General features: G+C 41.3%; 2 protein-coding genes across 2 annotated transcripts in view; one reads left to right on the top strand and one right to left on the bottom strand.

The window, feature by feature from the left end:
- Nucleotides 1-4, bottom strand: part of ptpn22 (protein tyrosine phosphatase non-receptor type 22) — a 17,002-nt gene extending 16,998 nt beyond the window's left edge. Inside the window, exon 1 of the mRNA XM_031566056.2 lies at nt 1-4. This exon is cut by the window's left edge and continues 936 nt beyond it. The gene's annotated coding sequence lies outside the window, so the exon portion shown is untranslated.
- A 399-nt stretch (nt 5-403) lies between these two features.
- On the top strand, nt 404-14,999 carry LOC105906758 (CUB and sushi domain-containing protein 1-like). The gene is made up of 15 exons (XM_031566040.2): nt 404-591; nt 5,539-5,670; nt 6,693-6,890; nt 8,429-8,528; nt 8,791-8,867; nt 9,019-9,201; nt 10,372-10,548; nt 11,697-11,876; nt 12,319-12,498; nt 12,924-13,103; nt 13,240-13,272; nt 13,398-13,454; nt 13,648-13,660; nt 14,018-14,119; nt 14,485-14,999. The coding sequence occupies exons 2-15, from the start codon at nt 5,592-5,594 to the stop codon at nt 14,528-14,530; spliced, it is 1,605 nt and encodes a 534-aa protein (XP_031421900.1). The 5' UTR covers nt 404-591; nt 5,539-5,591; the 3' UTR covers nt 14,531-14,999.
- The last annotated feature ends 1,841 nt before the right edge of the window (nt 15,000-16,840 follow it).

The following is a 16,840-nucleotide window of genomic DNA, read 5'->3' as shown; positions in this document are numbered from 1 at the left end:
TGCGTGTGCGTGTGCGTGTGCGTGTGTGCGTCAAATAGTTTTTGAGAGATGTACCTCTCCACAACATGAGGGATATATTAAAAACAATTGTAAATGTTCCAATGTCAATTCCAATAGAAAGTTCCACTTGTGTGCCCCTATTTTCATTTCTTGAGTCTGTTTTATATGTATACATGAAACACAACATGGGGCAGACCAAGTGGTAATGAAAGAGGGAAAATTAGAGCAAGATGAACGGTAGAAGACAGGTGTATCTGAAGCATAGAGTGAATCCGACTTCATGCACACCAGAGAAAGTTTATCTGAAGCAGTGCTTTGGTAGAAAATCTGAAAGGGCACATTGATTATCATGTACAGGGTACGATTTGACAGGGTGATGAGGTGGATTTCCCCTCCTCTGGTCTAATATATCCCTTCCTCTGCTGAATTATTTATTTTTATTCCAAAATGTATCCGCCCCCTCCCTAACTGATTAATGCTACTTCCCCAAAAACACCAAAAGCAAAACTTTTATTTTGATAGTCGTCTCTTCAAAGTTTTTGGGGCGTTCCCACCACAAGTCTAGAGACGTGCTACGCCATCGGAGATCAGGTAAGCAGAGAGTCAGAGGTAGATACAGTCAATGTTAACGCTTCATGTGAGATATTGTGGAAAAGATTTTGAAATATATTTTGAAAACATAATAAGCCATCTTACATGACATTCAGGGTAATCGGCTAATTCATCTGCTAGCCAGCTAAGCTATCCAACTATTACAGCTATTGTCAGCAGGCTAACGTCAGCTTTACCTTTCTCAGATGTATCGAGTCTTCTCAACTTGAATAAAGCCTTTATAACTATATCTAGGTGTTATGTAGTAGTAACTAACTTAAGTAAGTAACTGTTAATAAGCGTTGGCCAAAAAAAAACCTTTCACTGTCAACTTGTTAGTTAGCCAACCGGTTAGCCAGCTATCTAGCTAGTTGCGAGTCTAACATTATATCGGCATCAATTCAATGTAATGTATATAGCTCCAAAACAATAACATTGTCTCAAGGCGCTTTATAGACTCCACAGCCTTAACCCCCCTATCTAGAACTCAAGGGCGGCAAGGGGAAGGAAACACTCCCTCGTAACAGGAAGACACCTTGCACAGAACCTCGGGTCAGATCAAGCATGACATCTTCATTAATTCATAGAAACGAAATTACATTGCAATCTCATTCTTAAACATATATGAAACACGTAGCTACATCTATTAATTGTAAGCTACTCTTGCCTGTCAGGGACATTCGATTGTTTAGATTGTTCGATTGTCATTGACATAGGTTTGCGCATGATTCAGATTGGGCTTGCTAGCGAAGCGAAGTTCTGTATTCCATTCATTTATGTTGGAGGCAGGCAATTGTAACGTAGACAAGCGAAGCGAGAGAAAAAAGTTTGCAGAAATGTAATCCAATGCAAATGAAGAGTGAATTTCGCCAGCGGCGGCCAATCAGATTGTTTGGCGGTGTCTGACGTTCGAAATTGCAGCATTATGGCGTTGTTTGGTCGTTTAATTTGCTAAAAAGAAAAGCTTGGATGGCCTTGTAAAGGCTTGTTGTTGTTCTTGGTATGTTAGATACATATTTAATCCTGTGTTACTTTAACAAAATGACTGTTCTGATATAAAGACAAGTGACTGGGTAGCCTACTAGCCGGCTATGTTTCTAACAATCTCGCTAGTCCAGTCTGTTATGCTATTTTTCCCACGCCACGACACGCCCACTCAATGTATCAGCATGTATCAATAGCCAGTAGGCCATTAGAATAAACATCAACGAGAAATACTAGGCAAGTCAAAATAAAAAGTTACCAACTGGGATGGACGAATGTAGGCTAGATTAGTTATGTTCTTGCATGGGAATATAAAATAATCGAATTAAGTTATAACGATTTTTCTTTTATTTAATGAACCACAAAGTGTAATACCTCAAATTGGTCTTACATCACAGACACACTTCCAGACACTAACAGAAAATGTTGAAGGTCTTAAATGTTTATTCCAGGTATAGTTTAGGTAAAGCTGGTGGTCCAGACCAACCTTACGAAATCTATTCGAGCCGAGGTATTAATTCAATTCAATTCAATTTTATTTATATAGCGCCATAACAATACAATTGTCTCTAGGCGCTTTACAGAGCCCAGAGCCTGAACCCCCTTAGTGCAAGCACATTGGCAACACGGGCAAGAAAAAACTCCCTGTTAGTCAGGAAGGAACCTTAAGCAGAACCACGGCACATAAGGGGGTACCCATCTGCTTGAGGTCGGCCGGGTGGAGATAGGAAGGGGGGGTGGGGGGAGGGTTGTGTGGCAGAAGGGGATGGGAAACAACAGGTGTTGTACATATCCTGCATTTGGTAGGTGTACATAATATATATACAGACATCCGGTGGTAAATACATGATACAAACAAGACCAGTTTAGTGGGTATACACTGTGCTCAAAGGTTTACTGTTACAGGGGTAAGGGGAGTAGGAGCAGAGAAACATGTTGATGGTGGCAATATTATATATTGTATATAAATGCTAGGGTATGGGGTAAAGTAAGTGTACGGCAGTGCGGTGGCGGTGGGTGCAATTGGCCGAGGGTTTCTACGGGTAGACCGGGTGGAGAGACTACAGCAGCGTCCTATAGCGAAGATAGTCTGGATTAGGAGAGAAAGAAAAAGAACAGAGTGAGTGGGTAGAGTTTTGCTGTCCATATGTTCCACTTCCATCAGCAATTGGAACATGCTACAAGGGAGAGAGAACATTTTTGTTAGTAGACATTTATTTCAGAAACAGATAAGGAGATACCTTTGGGTAGTAGATTTACAGTAGGCAATATGGCCATTTTATCAGTATTATTATAAGCATTAGCAATGTGATATGAGAGGAGAGGGAGAGAGAGAGAGAGAGAGAGGGAGAGGGGCTGCCTGGCTAGGTGTAAGGGAATATCATTTAATATATTTTTTAGATTTTAGTCCAGTTTAGTTGATTAGGGGGGTATTACATGTGTTTAGATTTGTTTGGTTTATGTAATTTTGTCTTACACTAGCATCTGTTTACCTATCTACCAAGTGGTCCATGGAAAGCATCACAGGATTGAGAGAACTAAGAGGTGCGCCACCGGGTCTGGCAGGACAGCCTCCCTGCCGTATTAGCTAACGAAATTCATAGAAACACCTCGAAACATTAAGGTACAGTTTGAGGTATAAGTTACAAATGGTGTAGCGTTAGGAAGGCCTAGTAAACCCACCTCAGAACTTCTGACAAAGTAGATGCCCGCAGCAGATCATCTATTTGATTAGCTCTTTAATTTCTCACCAGGAAAAACAAAAAAAGGAAATAAGCCGGCTAAGGTGTTTCTATCTTCCTTCCATCTGCAAGCTCTATTATGCACGCTAAACATGTCACACGTTGATATTCAGCCATACCAGCCAGGGTCAGAGGACATCAACTAAAACTAATCTCAAAATTCATATCCTCCTTTTTATCTGTTCCTGTACACAAGAGCAAGGCCGTGTACATTGCATTGTCCAGGCGTTTAGAAAGAAATTGATGCAGAGATGCATTTCCTTTGTGATTTCCTTCAGGTTTTATTATAAAAATGCAACGGTATACATTAGGTATGGTTCACCTTAGAGACCAGGATCCTGGCCATCCAAAGTACAACAGCTGTCTTCACACATATTACACAGCCTATCTGGGGCACTAAACAGGACACATTTTATCGTGGTACTAGTTTACTATCAACTAGTTTACTAGTCTACTTGCTGTATAGAGAATGTGAGGCACTAGCAGCAACAAAAACTAGTTTGTGAGAAGCTCTGATCTTAGGTCGTGGAAATTAATACGACAGAACACCACTCTGAAGCGGTGTTTGGGGACAAATTATTTCTATTTGTATTGCAGATGTTTGTTAATAGGCCTATCATTCCATTGATTAAGTTGCATTACATAGCTTATTCAAATCAAGACTCGCTTTCACCCATCGCTATTCATCAATGCTAGCATAATAATAATTTACAGAAGGCAGTTAATTCAAAGAGTGACCAGGTTGCCTACGGCCAAATTGAGGTCTGTGTTTGGCAGGTCCATGGGTAGATTTTGTAGAAAAAAAATCTATTAAATGTGCCTAGAACAGCCTCCTTTAGATGTGATAATGTTGTATGAAAGTGGAATGGTGTATGCATATGTTTCCTCCTAGAGGTGTGAAGCAAAATGTCACTGTCTGAGACCTATGCTTTAGACAAAATCACATCAGTAGATGTTGTTCATTCTTTCAGGTGTGGTAGTGTATTATCAATGTATATCAAATTGAAATCGCATTGGAGATAGGGAGCAAAATGGCACTGTCTCTGCTTTAGACAGGGGTGTTTTCTGTACTGTATATTTCGTTCATTCTTTGTGTATACATCTTTCAGGTGTGGTAGTTTATTATAAAAGTGCAATAGTGTATGTATTATACTTTATATTGGCTATAGGGAGCACCTCTGAGTCTATGGCCTTTAGACTGGGTGCATCTATGGCTACATGCCTTTATGGTCTGAGGTCAGCGTTTTAGATGAAGAGTTCTCAAAGCTGCGACAGTAGATTTAGTTGATTCTTTGTAGTCTTTCAGGTGTGGTAGTGTATTCTAAAAGGGATACGGTATTTGCATTATACTTTCTATTACATATATGGAGCAAAATGTCACTATGTTATGTGGTTTGGATATCGGGGGATTTTCAAACATTTGATCTCTTTTTGCGTGGTTGACCCATGTTCAACTCCCATCTGCAACGCAAGCATCCACTAAACACATGACATTTACCTTCGTTTCCCAAAATAGAGTTTGTATATTTAGTTCACTTTTATCTATACATCTTTCACACATGCACACACATATATATATATATATATATATACAGTATATATTATATTATATTATACAAGTCCAATGGTGTACGGATTATGCTTCCCACTCAAGATAGTGAGCAAAATGTAAGAGCCTATGTGCTTTAGACTGGGTTTTCGAAATTGCAACAGTAGTTTTTGTTCATTCTGTGTGTTCATTCTGTGTGTGATGGTGTTTTATAAACGTAAAATGGTGCATTTATTATTCCAACAGCGTGAATATGATCTTAAGCGCTAATAACTGCAAATAAAGTGAATCGAAGTCGATGGACACCGTAAACATAAGAATAACATAAGAGCTGGACGCCGGTCGGAAATTAACTTAGTTCCTGTCCATCTCTACTTGTGTCATACTCACCATTTAACTGGTGCTGCAGTGCTCTAGGCGTTCTTCTTGTGCATGTTTGGTGGGTAGGTGAGATGTGGGGTGGGGATTTAGGGATTCAAACAGACAGTTTGGCTTCCAACTGCCTCATTCATTCATTTGATGGAATCCATTCCCATTTGTATGTTGTGTGTTTTGAGATTTGCATATTTAGATTTCTGTACATTTCTGTACCATGAAGTTCAGAAATTATAATAACATGTTTTTATTAAGCATTCAATTATTTAAAACTTTTTTTGTTTTTCTGTTGTCAGAAAAAAAAAGCCCTGGGATGACCCTTTTTTCCATCTCAGGGATTTCATGCTCAGATGAAAGAATATCCAAAAATGTCTAAGAATATCCTGGCAAGTCTGTGGATGCTGTTGCTGCTCCCCACTGAAATCATAGGTGAGGTTTTGTCCTGTTCTGTATTTTTTATTGTTGTTCTTTATGCATGTCTTGTTGTATTGTACGTTAATTCTACACAATTCATTTGTAGACCGTTTACTTTAGACAGTAACATTGATTTTTTTATATGAGTCAGGAATTATATTTAATTATCAGGTATTACTATAGTTAGCTGTCTCTTCCACATTAATTTAAGGTATATTGCACAGATAGGTACACAGCTATATTTGTAAATCGTGGGGTATTTATGAATCACATTCTGTTTGTTTGCAAATTGTGGGATACAAATAAATGTGACCAAAGAGATAGAAATCGTGGGACTAAATGAATCCCATATGTTCAGCGCAGACACTTGAATTAGTCAAAATCCTTTTATGTATCTAGAATCAGGTATCTAGTTCTCTGAATCAGTCCAGTATTTCTTGACATGATACTTTTAAGATCAGTGAGATTTTAACATTATGCACCCAAAGATTTGATTCTGTTCAGTCATACACATCTTTTTAATGGAAGAAACATATAAAAACTGCTGTTATGTGTATAAGCTCACAAACGAGCAAAATGGGTGCCCCACATGGTAAATACAGCTGAGTAGGTGGTGGGCCTACATCATTTCCTTTCATGGTTTAAAAGAAGAAGTGATATCATTGTGACTGGGAGCGGTCCTCTCTCTATGTTCTAGTTTCCTCTTTCTCAACTCTGTCTAACATCTGTGAAGTTATTTCTTATTATTATAACCTTTATTTAAGAGACCCATTGAGATTAAGAATCTCTTTTTCAAGGGAGACCTGGCTAAGACAGGCAGCAGCATAAGTACAAACATTGTTTGACAAAATTAAACAGAACTATAGGAGGTACTATAGCCAGGTACATTTCTAGCCAGGTTAAATTTCTATTTCAGATGGTGATGCAACTGAAGTTGCCTAGCATATGCGAAGAAGCAGGAGAAATATAAATGTACAAATCAAACATTGGCCTAAGTCATTTCTCCTCATTCTCTGCTTCCTCCCCATATGCTGTAGGACAATGCACCAAACCTGCCACCAGTGAGAATGCTGTTATAGACGGGTCTGACATCTTGAAGGACACTTTCGACATAGATTCTGCTGTTAGACTTGCGTGCCACCCTGGGTATGAGCCAACTTCTGGATCTCCACGGAGACTCGTCTGTGGTAATAACAACACGTGGAGTCCAGGCCCAGAAAGATTCACCTGCCAAAGTAACTTCATTTTGCAGATAATGTTTACATCAATGTTTGGAGGGGTCTGAATGTTTCTCTCTCTCTCTCTTTCTCTCTCTCTATCTCTCTCTCTATATATATATATATACAGTATATATACACACACACTAGTGTTCAAAAGTTTGGAATCACTCCGAAAAGGTCATGTTTAGATAGCTTGGCTCCGCCCGCTTACAGCTCATAGTGCATGTGGGAGTGCAGTATACTACTGAGCTACTGTGTTGTTGAACCCCAGGAATAATCTGGTTGACGCACTTAGATCCGTTTTAGATGATTACCGTCTGTGAGATAAAGTCCATACACGTCTTGATTGCGTTAAAACAGTTCTCCATTTATTGTACGATATGTCCATTAAAACGCAGAGCAACGACATGGTACTCGCTCGCACCTTCGCGGTACAGCGGTCAAAACCATTTGCCCTTCCGGGGTCAACACCTAACCACAACAGTAGGCTTCCTACCTATATGCTTAAAAACACCTGTGCAATGAACAGCAACACCCAGTGTACAACAGGGACATTACACATTGAGTGACAACTCATTTTGCTGTAGCAACACATTTGGCTGCTACAGTGCAGTTTTCGACGGGATTCTAGTGCGGAAACTCTCTTTTCATAACGGATTGTTGGGTCATTCTGAGTGGCCTCAATCAGCAACCAGTAGGGGTGGCTAAGTTCGGCGCCATTGAAGTGAAGCATTTGTTACCAAACAACCTTAAGGTTACGATATAGCGTGTCCAGACACTAACAATTTGAATTAGGCCTTATTATATAGTGAAGAAGTCAAATATGTGAGGGAGGAATTATGTGAGTCCTGTATGGGACAATTTCTAATTTAAAGGCAGGGTATGCACTATGCAGTTTTTTTCCGATTCTTTTTTTGTGTTACATTTCTTGAAATCCTCTGTACAGCCCGATAGCAGTGAATAGATTAAATGCTCTGACAACAACAACAACAAAAATCCGTCATCTGTGGTAGCCTGTCCAATCATTTCATTCAGCCTGGATGAAATGATGTGATGGCCTACCCACCTACCTGCGCGCACTCTGCCAGTGCACTCATTGCTCCTGACCAGAGTCTTCCACATGGCTAGGCGGACATATAGCTGTAAAAACTAGCGGGCTAGTCGCACAAGAATGGCAGAGAAAGTGCAGCCAAAATGTCCACTTCCACTTCTACCTACAACCTTGCTTTACTGACAAACACAGCAAGAAAAGAGAGGCAGAAGTACAATGGTTGTGTACTGAATAAGAAGCGCTGTGTGGTTTATTATAATACAATATAATAAAACAACAGCAACAATAATAATAATGATAGTAATAATAATATTCAAGATAAAAAAGCTCTGGTATGGTTACAGTTATCATCATCTTATACAACTCTTGGATTTAATACTTAACAGAACCTCCTAAAGCAGCAGTGATCCCATTCACAACTGAGTCATAATATAGTGGAGAAGTCAAAACTTTGAGATCTGGTCGTCTTTTTTGTGTTTAAGCATTCATTCATATTTTCCAGAAAAGTCCTGTGGCCACCCGGGTGAACTGGCCAATGGGCATTATGAATTCCCAAACGGAGTTGAATTTGGGGCAGTGATCACAGCCGTCTGCAACACTGGGTCAGTGGCACCATCTCGTCTCCAGTCTTCATGTGTGGTGGCTGTGCATGTCTGGGGTGCATTTGAGCTTTTGAGATTCTAGTCATTGCATCATTAGGCTATGCCATCCCTGTCTTCCAGTTCCTTTTATGATGTCTGTTTCACCAGTGCTGCAACAACTACAAAAGTCCTTGTTTATGAAGGTCATAGGTGTGATTTGTTGCTGTGTACTTGTGGAGGTGTTTTATATTGTCTCAACTCATGTATGCATGCTGGATTTTAGGCACTTCGCAATAGGAGAAAAGCAAAGGAGTTGCTTGGGAGATGGACAGTGGGATGGCGGAAACTTTGTTTGTGAAGGTATGAGAACCACCCTCCCATTCACTATGTTTTATTCTATTTTGCCACATTTCAAACTGCTCCTTTGAATTGGTTATGAAGAACCCTGATATAACAGCAAATGCTCTCTCCTATCCACTGTCTGAACCCTTCTCTCTCTCTCTCTCTCCAGTGGTGAAATGTGAACCACCAAAACCAATCCCCAATGGACAACCACGCCCCCCTGTAAATGAAATGTATGAGTATGGCCAAGCAGTGCAATATGTTTGTAACAGAGACAACACCATGCTCGGAGCCAGTGACACTGTGCACTGCCTTGAAAATGGGTCCTGGTCTGATGTGCCTCGATGTGCAAGTAAGCTTGGCTCCTCAGTGGGTTTGTCTTGACTTTACTGGGTACCTCAAGGCGCCAGTATGCTTGGCGGATTGGTCATTGCGTGCGCCAACTTTGCCGTCAACACAGTGCCATAACCTTTTATGCTTAGTTTTGAGGCACAGTTGACTCACTGCACTGTCCTCCAAACGATACTTATCACTGCCAAGAAAAATACCATACAAACCGCTGGAAGGTATATGGTGAATTAAGAGTGAAATGACAGTTTAACCAGTATTCATTTGTGGATTTGTGGATACACTGCTGGAAGCAGCAATAGAAGAAGAGGTAATATGCCAAATAGAGCACGGTAGAATAGCCTATATGACATGACAGTTAAACTATCTCCACTATCCAATTGTTGCAGTAATCTCCCTCCATGAGTTTTGAGCCATCTGGGGATTCCTATGCTCCTGCATTGAGAGATCATAGAGATGCCTGTAGAGAAGGGCACCGCGATGGCAGGTCACAAAAATTTGAAAAGACAGCAACACGCAGCACGTAACAGCGGGAATAAAGTCACTTTTGCCGTGTGCCGCTGTGCACAAGGATAGCAATGGCGACCATAAATCCCCCAGCATCCTGCCCTCTTAAAAAGGTTGGATAAGTTAGAACCAGATACTGCACTCACCCTTTGGCATCCTCTTATTAGTCTGGCACAGTCAGAGCCATTGTATTATTATGACAGGAATAGTAAGTCAGCATGAGGCATCATTTATAGTAGAGGCATTTTTAAATATCATATTTTAAATAACATTACTGCTTTTTACAGGCATTGCTTTTGAAACTCACCTCAAATTTGAAACTGACCAGATGGGTTATATGGGTTTTTTCATGCAGTTGTTCGTGTAGAATAGAGTAGACAGCATCTGTCCATACTGGTACTGCGCTGTTACAACTAACTGACGTGAACAGTTTCTCTCACCTTTTTTGGATTTGTCACCATCTCACCTTTAATCACTATTTGAAAATCCTGCAAAGTCAGCTTTGGTATTGTGGTGATGCCTGTTGCACCCTCAAATTGACTTTAACCATTGTGTCAGTGAATACATTTCCATGTTAAATATGTTAAATATTTTTACTTCATTAATCATTTAACATATACATATTCCCGATGAAAATGTAATATGGGGCTGTGTCTCTCTCCGGCAGAGGTGGTCTGCATCAGGCCAGACATCCCAAATGCTAGACGTGTCGAAGGTGGAAGCGGTCCCTATGGTTACAAGTACACCCTCAGGTACGAGTGCAACGTGGGATATAAGATGACTCCCGATGGAGGCAAAATGACCTGTTTGGAGCCCGGATGGTCTTCTATTCCGAATTGTACAGGTAATATTAGATTGAAGGCCTACTCTGTGTTATCCTTGCTCTAGCAAATATGTACTGTTGTGCTCCAGGTAGCCGGTGGAAGGTGACTGTGAACTTCGAGACAGTATGCAACAACTTGCCACTTTGGTATTTGGTCAATACCACTGAAAGATCGTTGGATCAACACCAACCGAAAGATCGAGTGGAAACGCTGTGGTCCGACAGATTTCCAGTGAAAACACCACTGTTGTACTATAATATAACAGACCTCTATTTTAGCTCTGACATTAGTTGAGGTTGTGTGATTTAGCAAAAACTCGATTGGAATGCCGGTCTGATGGTTAGGGTGTCGGCTTATTCTATGCAACAGACCTCGAACACACACACAACACGCTAAGATGAAGAGAGAGAAGGATATGATTAGGAGATATGGTCCATAGTGTAGCTTCTCTTCTGTGTTGGCCTTGTCTTCAAAGGCTGTGATGTCTCCTCAATGCTCCTTGCTCCGTTCTTTTACCACACGTAGCAGTTGGTGTCTTTATAATGTTCTTTCTCCAGCACAATGTACATACAAGTTATATTTCAGTTATAGGAAGACAGAATACACAACTTAACATAATGTGTGTCTGGGGGTCTAGTTCACGGTGGAAGGTGGAAGGTGGGGGCGTGATAGGAAGGGGGCAGTGGGGGAACAGTATGGGATCTACCTTGATATGAAAGGTGTGAATGTCAGACAGGGAAGGTGTTGCTTAACATTTGTGTGTTAATGAACGTGGTGTGAATGTGATATATTGTTGTGGGGGAGGAATTCACAGGAGTTGCAACTACTTACGGTATTTGGTCATGTGAAGGCCAACTAGTTGCCGAGGCAATGCACTATGCAGTTTTGTGCACCAACCTGCTAAAATGTAAAAAAGCTTTCATAGCACTACACTGCCAAAAGACATGAGTTTGCATGCTAGCAAGCCTTTTAGTAGTGCCAAGTGTGCTGATTAGACTGACTACTGACAAGATTACTAGTTTCTGACCAAAACTCCTTACTGCTGCTTTAACCTGAGCCTCAATGATGCAAGTGAGAGGTTTGAAAAGACAATATACGGGTACATAACAGTATATGTGTGTTTACCTGTGGTGGTGGTGATAATTCGTGCTCCCATTCTTTCTTGTAGAGGTGGAATGTCCTAATCCAGGTACCACAAATGCCATCTTCACTAATGGGGCAGGTGGTCCCTACGGGTACAGTGCTATCCTTACGTACCAGTGCCAAGCTGGGCACAGACTGGTTGGCAGTCCTCAATTGAAATGTGGTTCTGATGGACAGTGGTCGTCCAAACCTCCCACGTGTCAAGGTCAGAAACATCAGCCTGTCTGTCGCGTCACTTGTATGCTGGCATGTTATCTGTCCCTCAAAGAGTCACAAAAGGATAACCCAAAGGCAGCCGCTTTTTAAATTGCTGTGCCCTTTGTCCATGCCAGTGTAGCTGCTCTTGTGCCACCTTTCCTATGCATGCTGTTTATCACTTGATGTGTGAGGATGGCTGAAGTGCATTTCACACACCCACTGCCTTTGGTTCTTGCCAGCAATAACCTTTTGAGCAGATCAGATTCTTGCTGTATCTCAGTTACCCAAATGGCTTAAATTCTCCACTGCTATTGCCACCACTGTGACTTCTTTTTGTACACATCTCATATTCAACCATTAGGCCTCTCCAGGCCATGGAGTTCACGGTTGCTTAAACACGGTTGTAGTTTGCCTGTGGTGATAATTCGTGCTCCCATTCTTTCTTGTAGTGGTGGAATGTCCTAATCCAGGTACCACAAATGCCATCTTCACTAATGGGGCAGGTGGTCCCTACGAGTACGGTGCTATCCTTACGTACAAGTGCCAAGCTGGGCACAGACTGGTTGGCAGTCCTCAGTTGAAATGTGGATCTGATGGACAGTGGTCGTCCAAACCTCCCACGTGTCAAGGTCAGAAACATCAGCCTGTCTGTAGCGTCACTTGTATGCTGGCTCGCTTATCTGTCCCTCAGTCACAATAGGATAACCCAAAGGCAGCCGCTTTTTAAATTGTTGTGCCCTTTGTCCATGCCAGTGTAGCTGCTCTTGTGCCACCTTTCCTATGCATGCTGTTTATCACTTGATGTGTGAGGATGGCTGAAGTGCATTTCACACACCCACTGCCTTTGGTTCTTGCCAGCAATAACCTTTTGAGCAGATCAGATTCTTGCTGTATCTCACTTACCCAAATGGCTTAAATTCTCCACTGTGACTTTTTTTTGTATACATCTCATATTCAACCATTAGGCCTCTCCAGGCCATGGAGTTCACAGTTGTTTAAACACGGTTGTGTGTTTGCCTGTGGTGATAATTCGTGCTCCCATTCTTTCCTGTAGCGGTGGAATGTCCTAATCCAGGTACCACCAATGCCACCACCACTGATGGGGCAGGTGGTCCCTACGGGTCTGGTGCTATCCTTACGTACAGGTGCAAAGATGGGCAAACACTGGTTGGCAGTACTCAGTTGAAATGTGGATCTGATGGACAGTGGTCGTCCAAACCTCCCACGTGTAAAGGTCAGAAACATCAGCCTGTCTGTCTATGCTGACTTTTCGCAGACACAGAGGTGTGAAGATATCATTGGTTCAGTTTGGAGGGGGGGTCCTTCTCTTGCATAATTTAACCTGTGTGTGTTCCTCTCTTTCAATTCAGTTGATGACAGTAATCTTCTCAACAAAATAATCGGTAGGTTTACATTCAGATGACACTGGCTGACATACTTCTGTGTAAGCGGGTTCTTTTGTGTGGGGGTTCTGATGAGGGGCAGGGAGAAGAGCAGATTCACTAATTGTGCTTGTGTCTGTCCTCAGGTGGTGCTGCTGCTGCTGCTGCTGCTGCTGCTGCTGCTACTGTTGCGTGTGTTTTGGGTAGGTGCACTTTCATTGACAGCTCTCTGTTGTCTGTTTCCATGACCATACTCATACTTTACAAGATGTGATATCCCAACTGCACTTTGAAAGTCATGTTGTGTTTTTGTCTTTTCCTAAATAAAACAACCAAAATGAAAACATGCTAAATGGAAAAACCCAGATTCTGACTCTTCCTTTGTTTTCTTCTCAGCAAATCGGTATAGGTAAGATCTCATTTGGTCTGTAGTCTAATTATGCCTTTCTGTCTGTCTGTCTGTCTGCCTGCCTGTTTATGTGGCCTTTTGTCTGTTGAGTTCTAGGTTTATGTGTGATTTTAAACTCTTGCGTTTTTATCTCAGTTTTTATCTCTTCTCTTGTCAATCTCTCTAGTTGCCTTTCAGTTGTTCTCTCTTCTTTACCTCTTTCTTTGGATCTTGTTTTGAACCAGTTTTACTCTCAATGGGCAGGGTGGGTCCTCACTCACGTTGGGGTCATTAGATAGTGAGTGTAGTAGTGTTGGGGAAGTGGGCTTGGATGTTGGTCCTGTTCTTTCTGACCATTCCTCTTCTTTGGGATTGCAGGAAAAATAATTCCACCGAACCTGATGAGATTGACCCAGAGACTCAAGAGCTGAAGTCAGGGCCAGTGAGTGACACAGGAAACGGCCTTCAGTCAGCGGACAGGTGAATATGGATCAAGTATTTAGCAGACGCTTTTGTCCAAAGCGATTTATGAAACATTAGAAAAACATTTCAGACAACAAAAGTAAAAATGTATACTTTTGAAAAACTACCCAGACACTGTTTATGAAATTGGTTGTGTAGATCAAAGCTAGTGAAAGGCCCATGTAATGTTATGTCACAGTGGCAGTTCCTTGCTGTCAGCCACAGTGATGTTTTTTTTATAGTGGAGTGGTAAAGCTGTTACTTAAAATAACAATTTTGTTTTCACACACACACAAACAGACAGGAAATGCAAAGCAAAAAAGATGTGTGGACTCTTGGTGACTAACACTATGTGTTTTTTTTTTTTTTTTTTCTTTCCCTAGCTCAAAAGAGACAGTCCTTGATCCTGAGCCAGCAGCAGGTTCCTGATGGGTGTGTGTAAATGACAGGAGAGCATAGCTTCTGTATGTGTGTGTCTCCCCTGCACCCCTCTTGTGTCCCTGGGATAGAAAGTCCAGGCCAATGACAACTGGCTCCATTCACAAGGTCAAGTTGACTCATCATCAACATTCTATGACCAGAGCTTGTAGCTTTTTAATGACCTGTTGTACGTGGTCAGTATGGAAATCACTTGCACGACACTGGAGCTGCCAGCTTCTCCACACAGATTTTCCTGCCTCTGAAGACCTGATCTTCCATTTCCTTTTACATTTGTTGGCGTCATTGAAGTTCATGAAAGCCTCCTTATAAGATCGCCAAATTCTGCCAGGATGAAGTGCCTGTAAATACAGAGCTCCCCTAGCCTGACGATGTCATACTCATAATTCTAGTCAGAATATGAGTCTGATATCGCTCCATTGGGCTGTGATTATGGGGCGTGTTTCAACAGAACCAGGAGAAAAAATGCCTCTTCGCTCAATTGGTTACCTACAACCAATCAGAACAACGTAGTATGTGACCAGGGGCAGCTGATACATTACACTTTTACCGGATCCCGTAGGAAGGAAGGCAAAAACATCTTTTCGATTGACAAATGCCTTGATCGCGTTTCTTTGTTCCTCTTTCAAAATGAATGCACTGTCAATGTCTAAATGGACTCGAATCTATACATTTCAGCTCTCCAGCGGCAGCCATGTTTGTTGAAAACGAATTCAACTCGTGTGTTGGTGACGTGGTTGGTTACGTTACTGTTGATCATCTGTCCATCATCGTATAAAGCCCGCCTTAACAATTTGATTGGTACGGCCGATATCGAGCCGCAGATAATTTCTCCTCAATGGAGTAATGCCAGACCGAACTTCCCAACCAAAAAATGTGTGGGCGGGGCTAAGTTCGGTCTGGTATCCAGGCTACAGCTCCCCAGTCTTTTCTCTGAAATAAGGCACTGTTGAGCCATGCACTGGTCTGTATCATGAAATACTGTGCCTTTAAGTGTTCACAGAGCCTCAAGTGCAGATTATTTAATGCATCATGTAATTGTTTGACATATGTCAGAATGTAAAATAAGGAATGTTTGTAAAAAAAAAAATCCGCTTTAAGTTTGAGTTTGTTTCTCTTGCCTAATAATGTACAGTCTGATCTTTTCTGATTTTAAAGACATCCTATCTCAATTTATACAGGTATGTGTGTTTCTGGAAGTACATTACATAATAATCTGTGTGCTTTTGTACAATCTTTTGTCCTGTCCTTAGGTCACCATTCTAGGACCATTGTAGCTTAAAAGAAAAAAAATACAGAGCTGGGGGATGGGGAACCGGAGTAGATCTCTGAATTTCCAAGATCAAACTTGTACATGCCATGTTCTATGCTGTTGACCTCCTTACTATAATGTACGTGTTGCATTTCCTGTTGTGGCATCTGTGGTGTGATGAGGTTGATCCAGCCTTGCAAAGTGAAGTGAACACTTTTTTCTGAGTTTTTCAGAGAATATTTGAAAGTTTTTTTTCTGAAAATATTATCCCCCCTTCCCCCAGCTTGGTAATTTTCTTTTAAAACCTAAAATGGCCCTAATACCTGTATTATCTTCTGTCTGTATGTTGCACTGATTGAGAGTATAACTTCTCACTAATTAAAGCAAATTGCACTCTGTTCTGTTGTGTGTGTGTGTGTGTGTGTGTGTGTGTGTGTGTGTGTGTGTGTGTGTGTGTGTGTGTTGGGGGGTCCATGTTGGGGGGTCCATGTGTGTACCTAAGTCTTTATCTTTTTCTCGGTTGAAAACATTTGGCAGGCTAACTGAATTGTTTATCCCAGAAGCAATCACCTGTGAATTTTTTGCTATTTCGATTACATCAGTAGAGCATTCCACAGAGGAGATGTCAAATTGTGTCTCCACTGTTAGATAATATCTCTCCAATAGAGAAAATATTTTAAAGTTGACCTTTGTCTAAATCCAGGTGTGCCTGGCACAGATTTGTTTGCTGCACAGTGATGAGTGGTGATGGAGACCCATAGACAGAAATGTCTCCTCAATGACAATAATAAAAGTTAGATGGAATGGTTTCATTCAAAATAGATCATGCACCCAAAGATAAAATTACTCTCATTTTGTATTCTGCCTTGTGGTGGTAGAACGCAATACTAGCTTTTCTTTTTCTGCACAACATCAAAGGAGTTGGACAGCAGAGGGTCTCATGTTTTAGAGCAACAGCCTTTCTGTCTGGTGGTGAAGAGTGGCTTGTTGACATTTTGCAAGTAATTGATTTTAAATTACAGGATTGGGTTACAAGACCAACATTTATG

The sequence above is a fragment of the Clupea harengus genome, chromosome 4 (assembly GCF_900700415.2).
Source record: "Clupea harengus chromosome 4, Ch_v2.0.2, whole genome shotgun sequence".
NCBI lineage: Eukaryota > Metazoa > Chordata > Actinopteri > Clupeiformes > Clupeidae > Clupea > Clupea harengus.
This window is presented reverse-complemented; position numbering and strand designations above follow the sequence as displayed.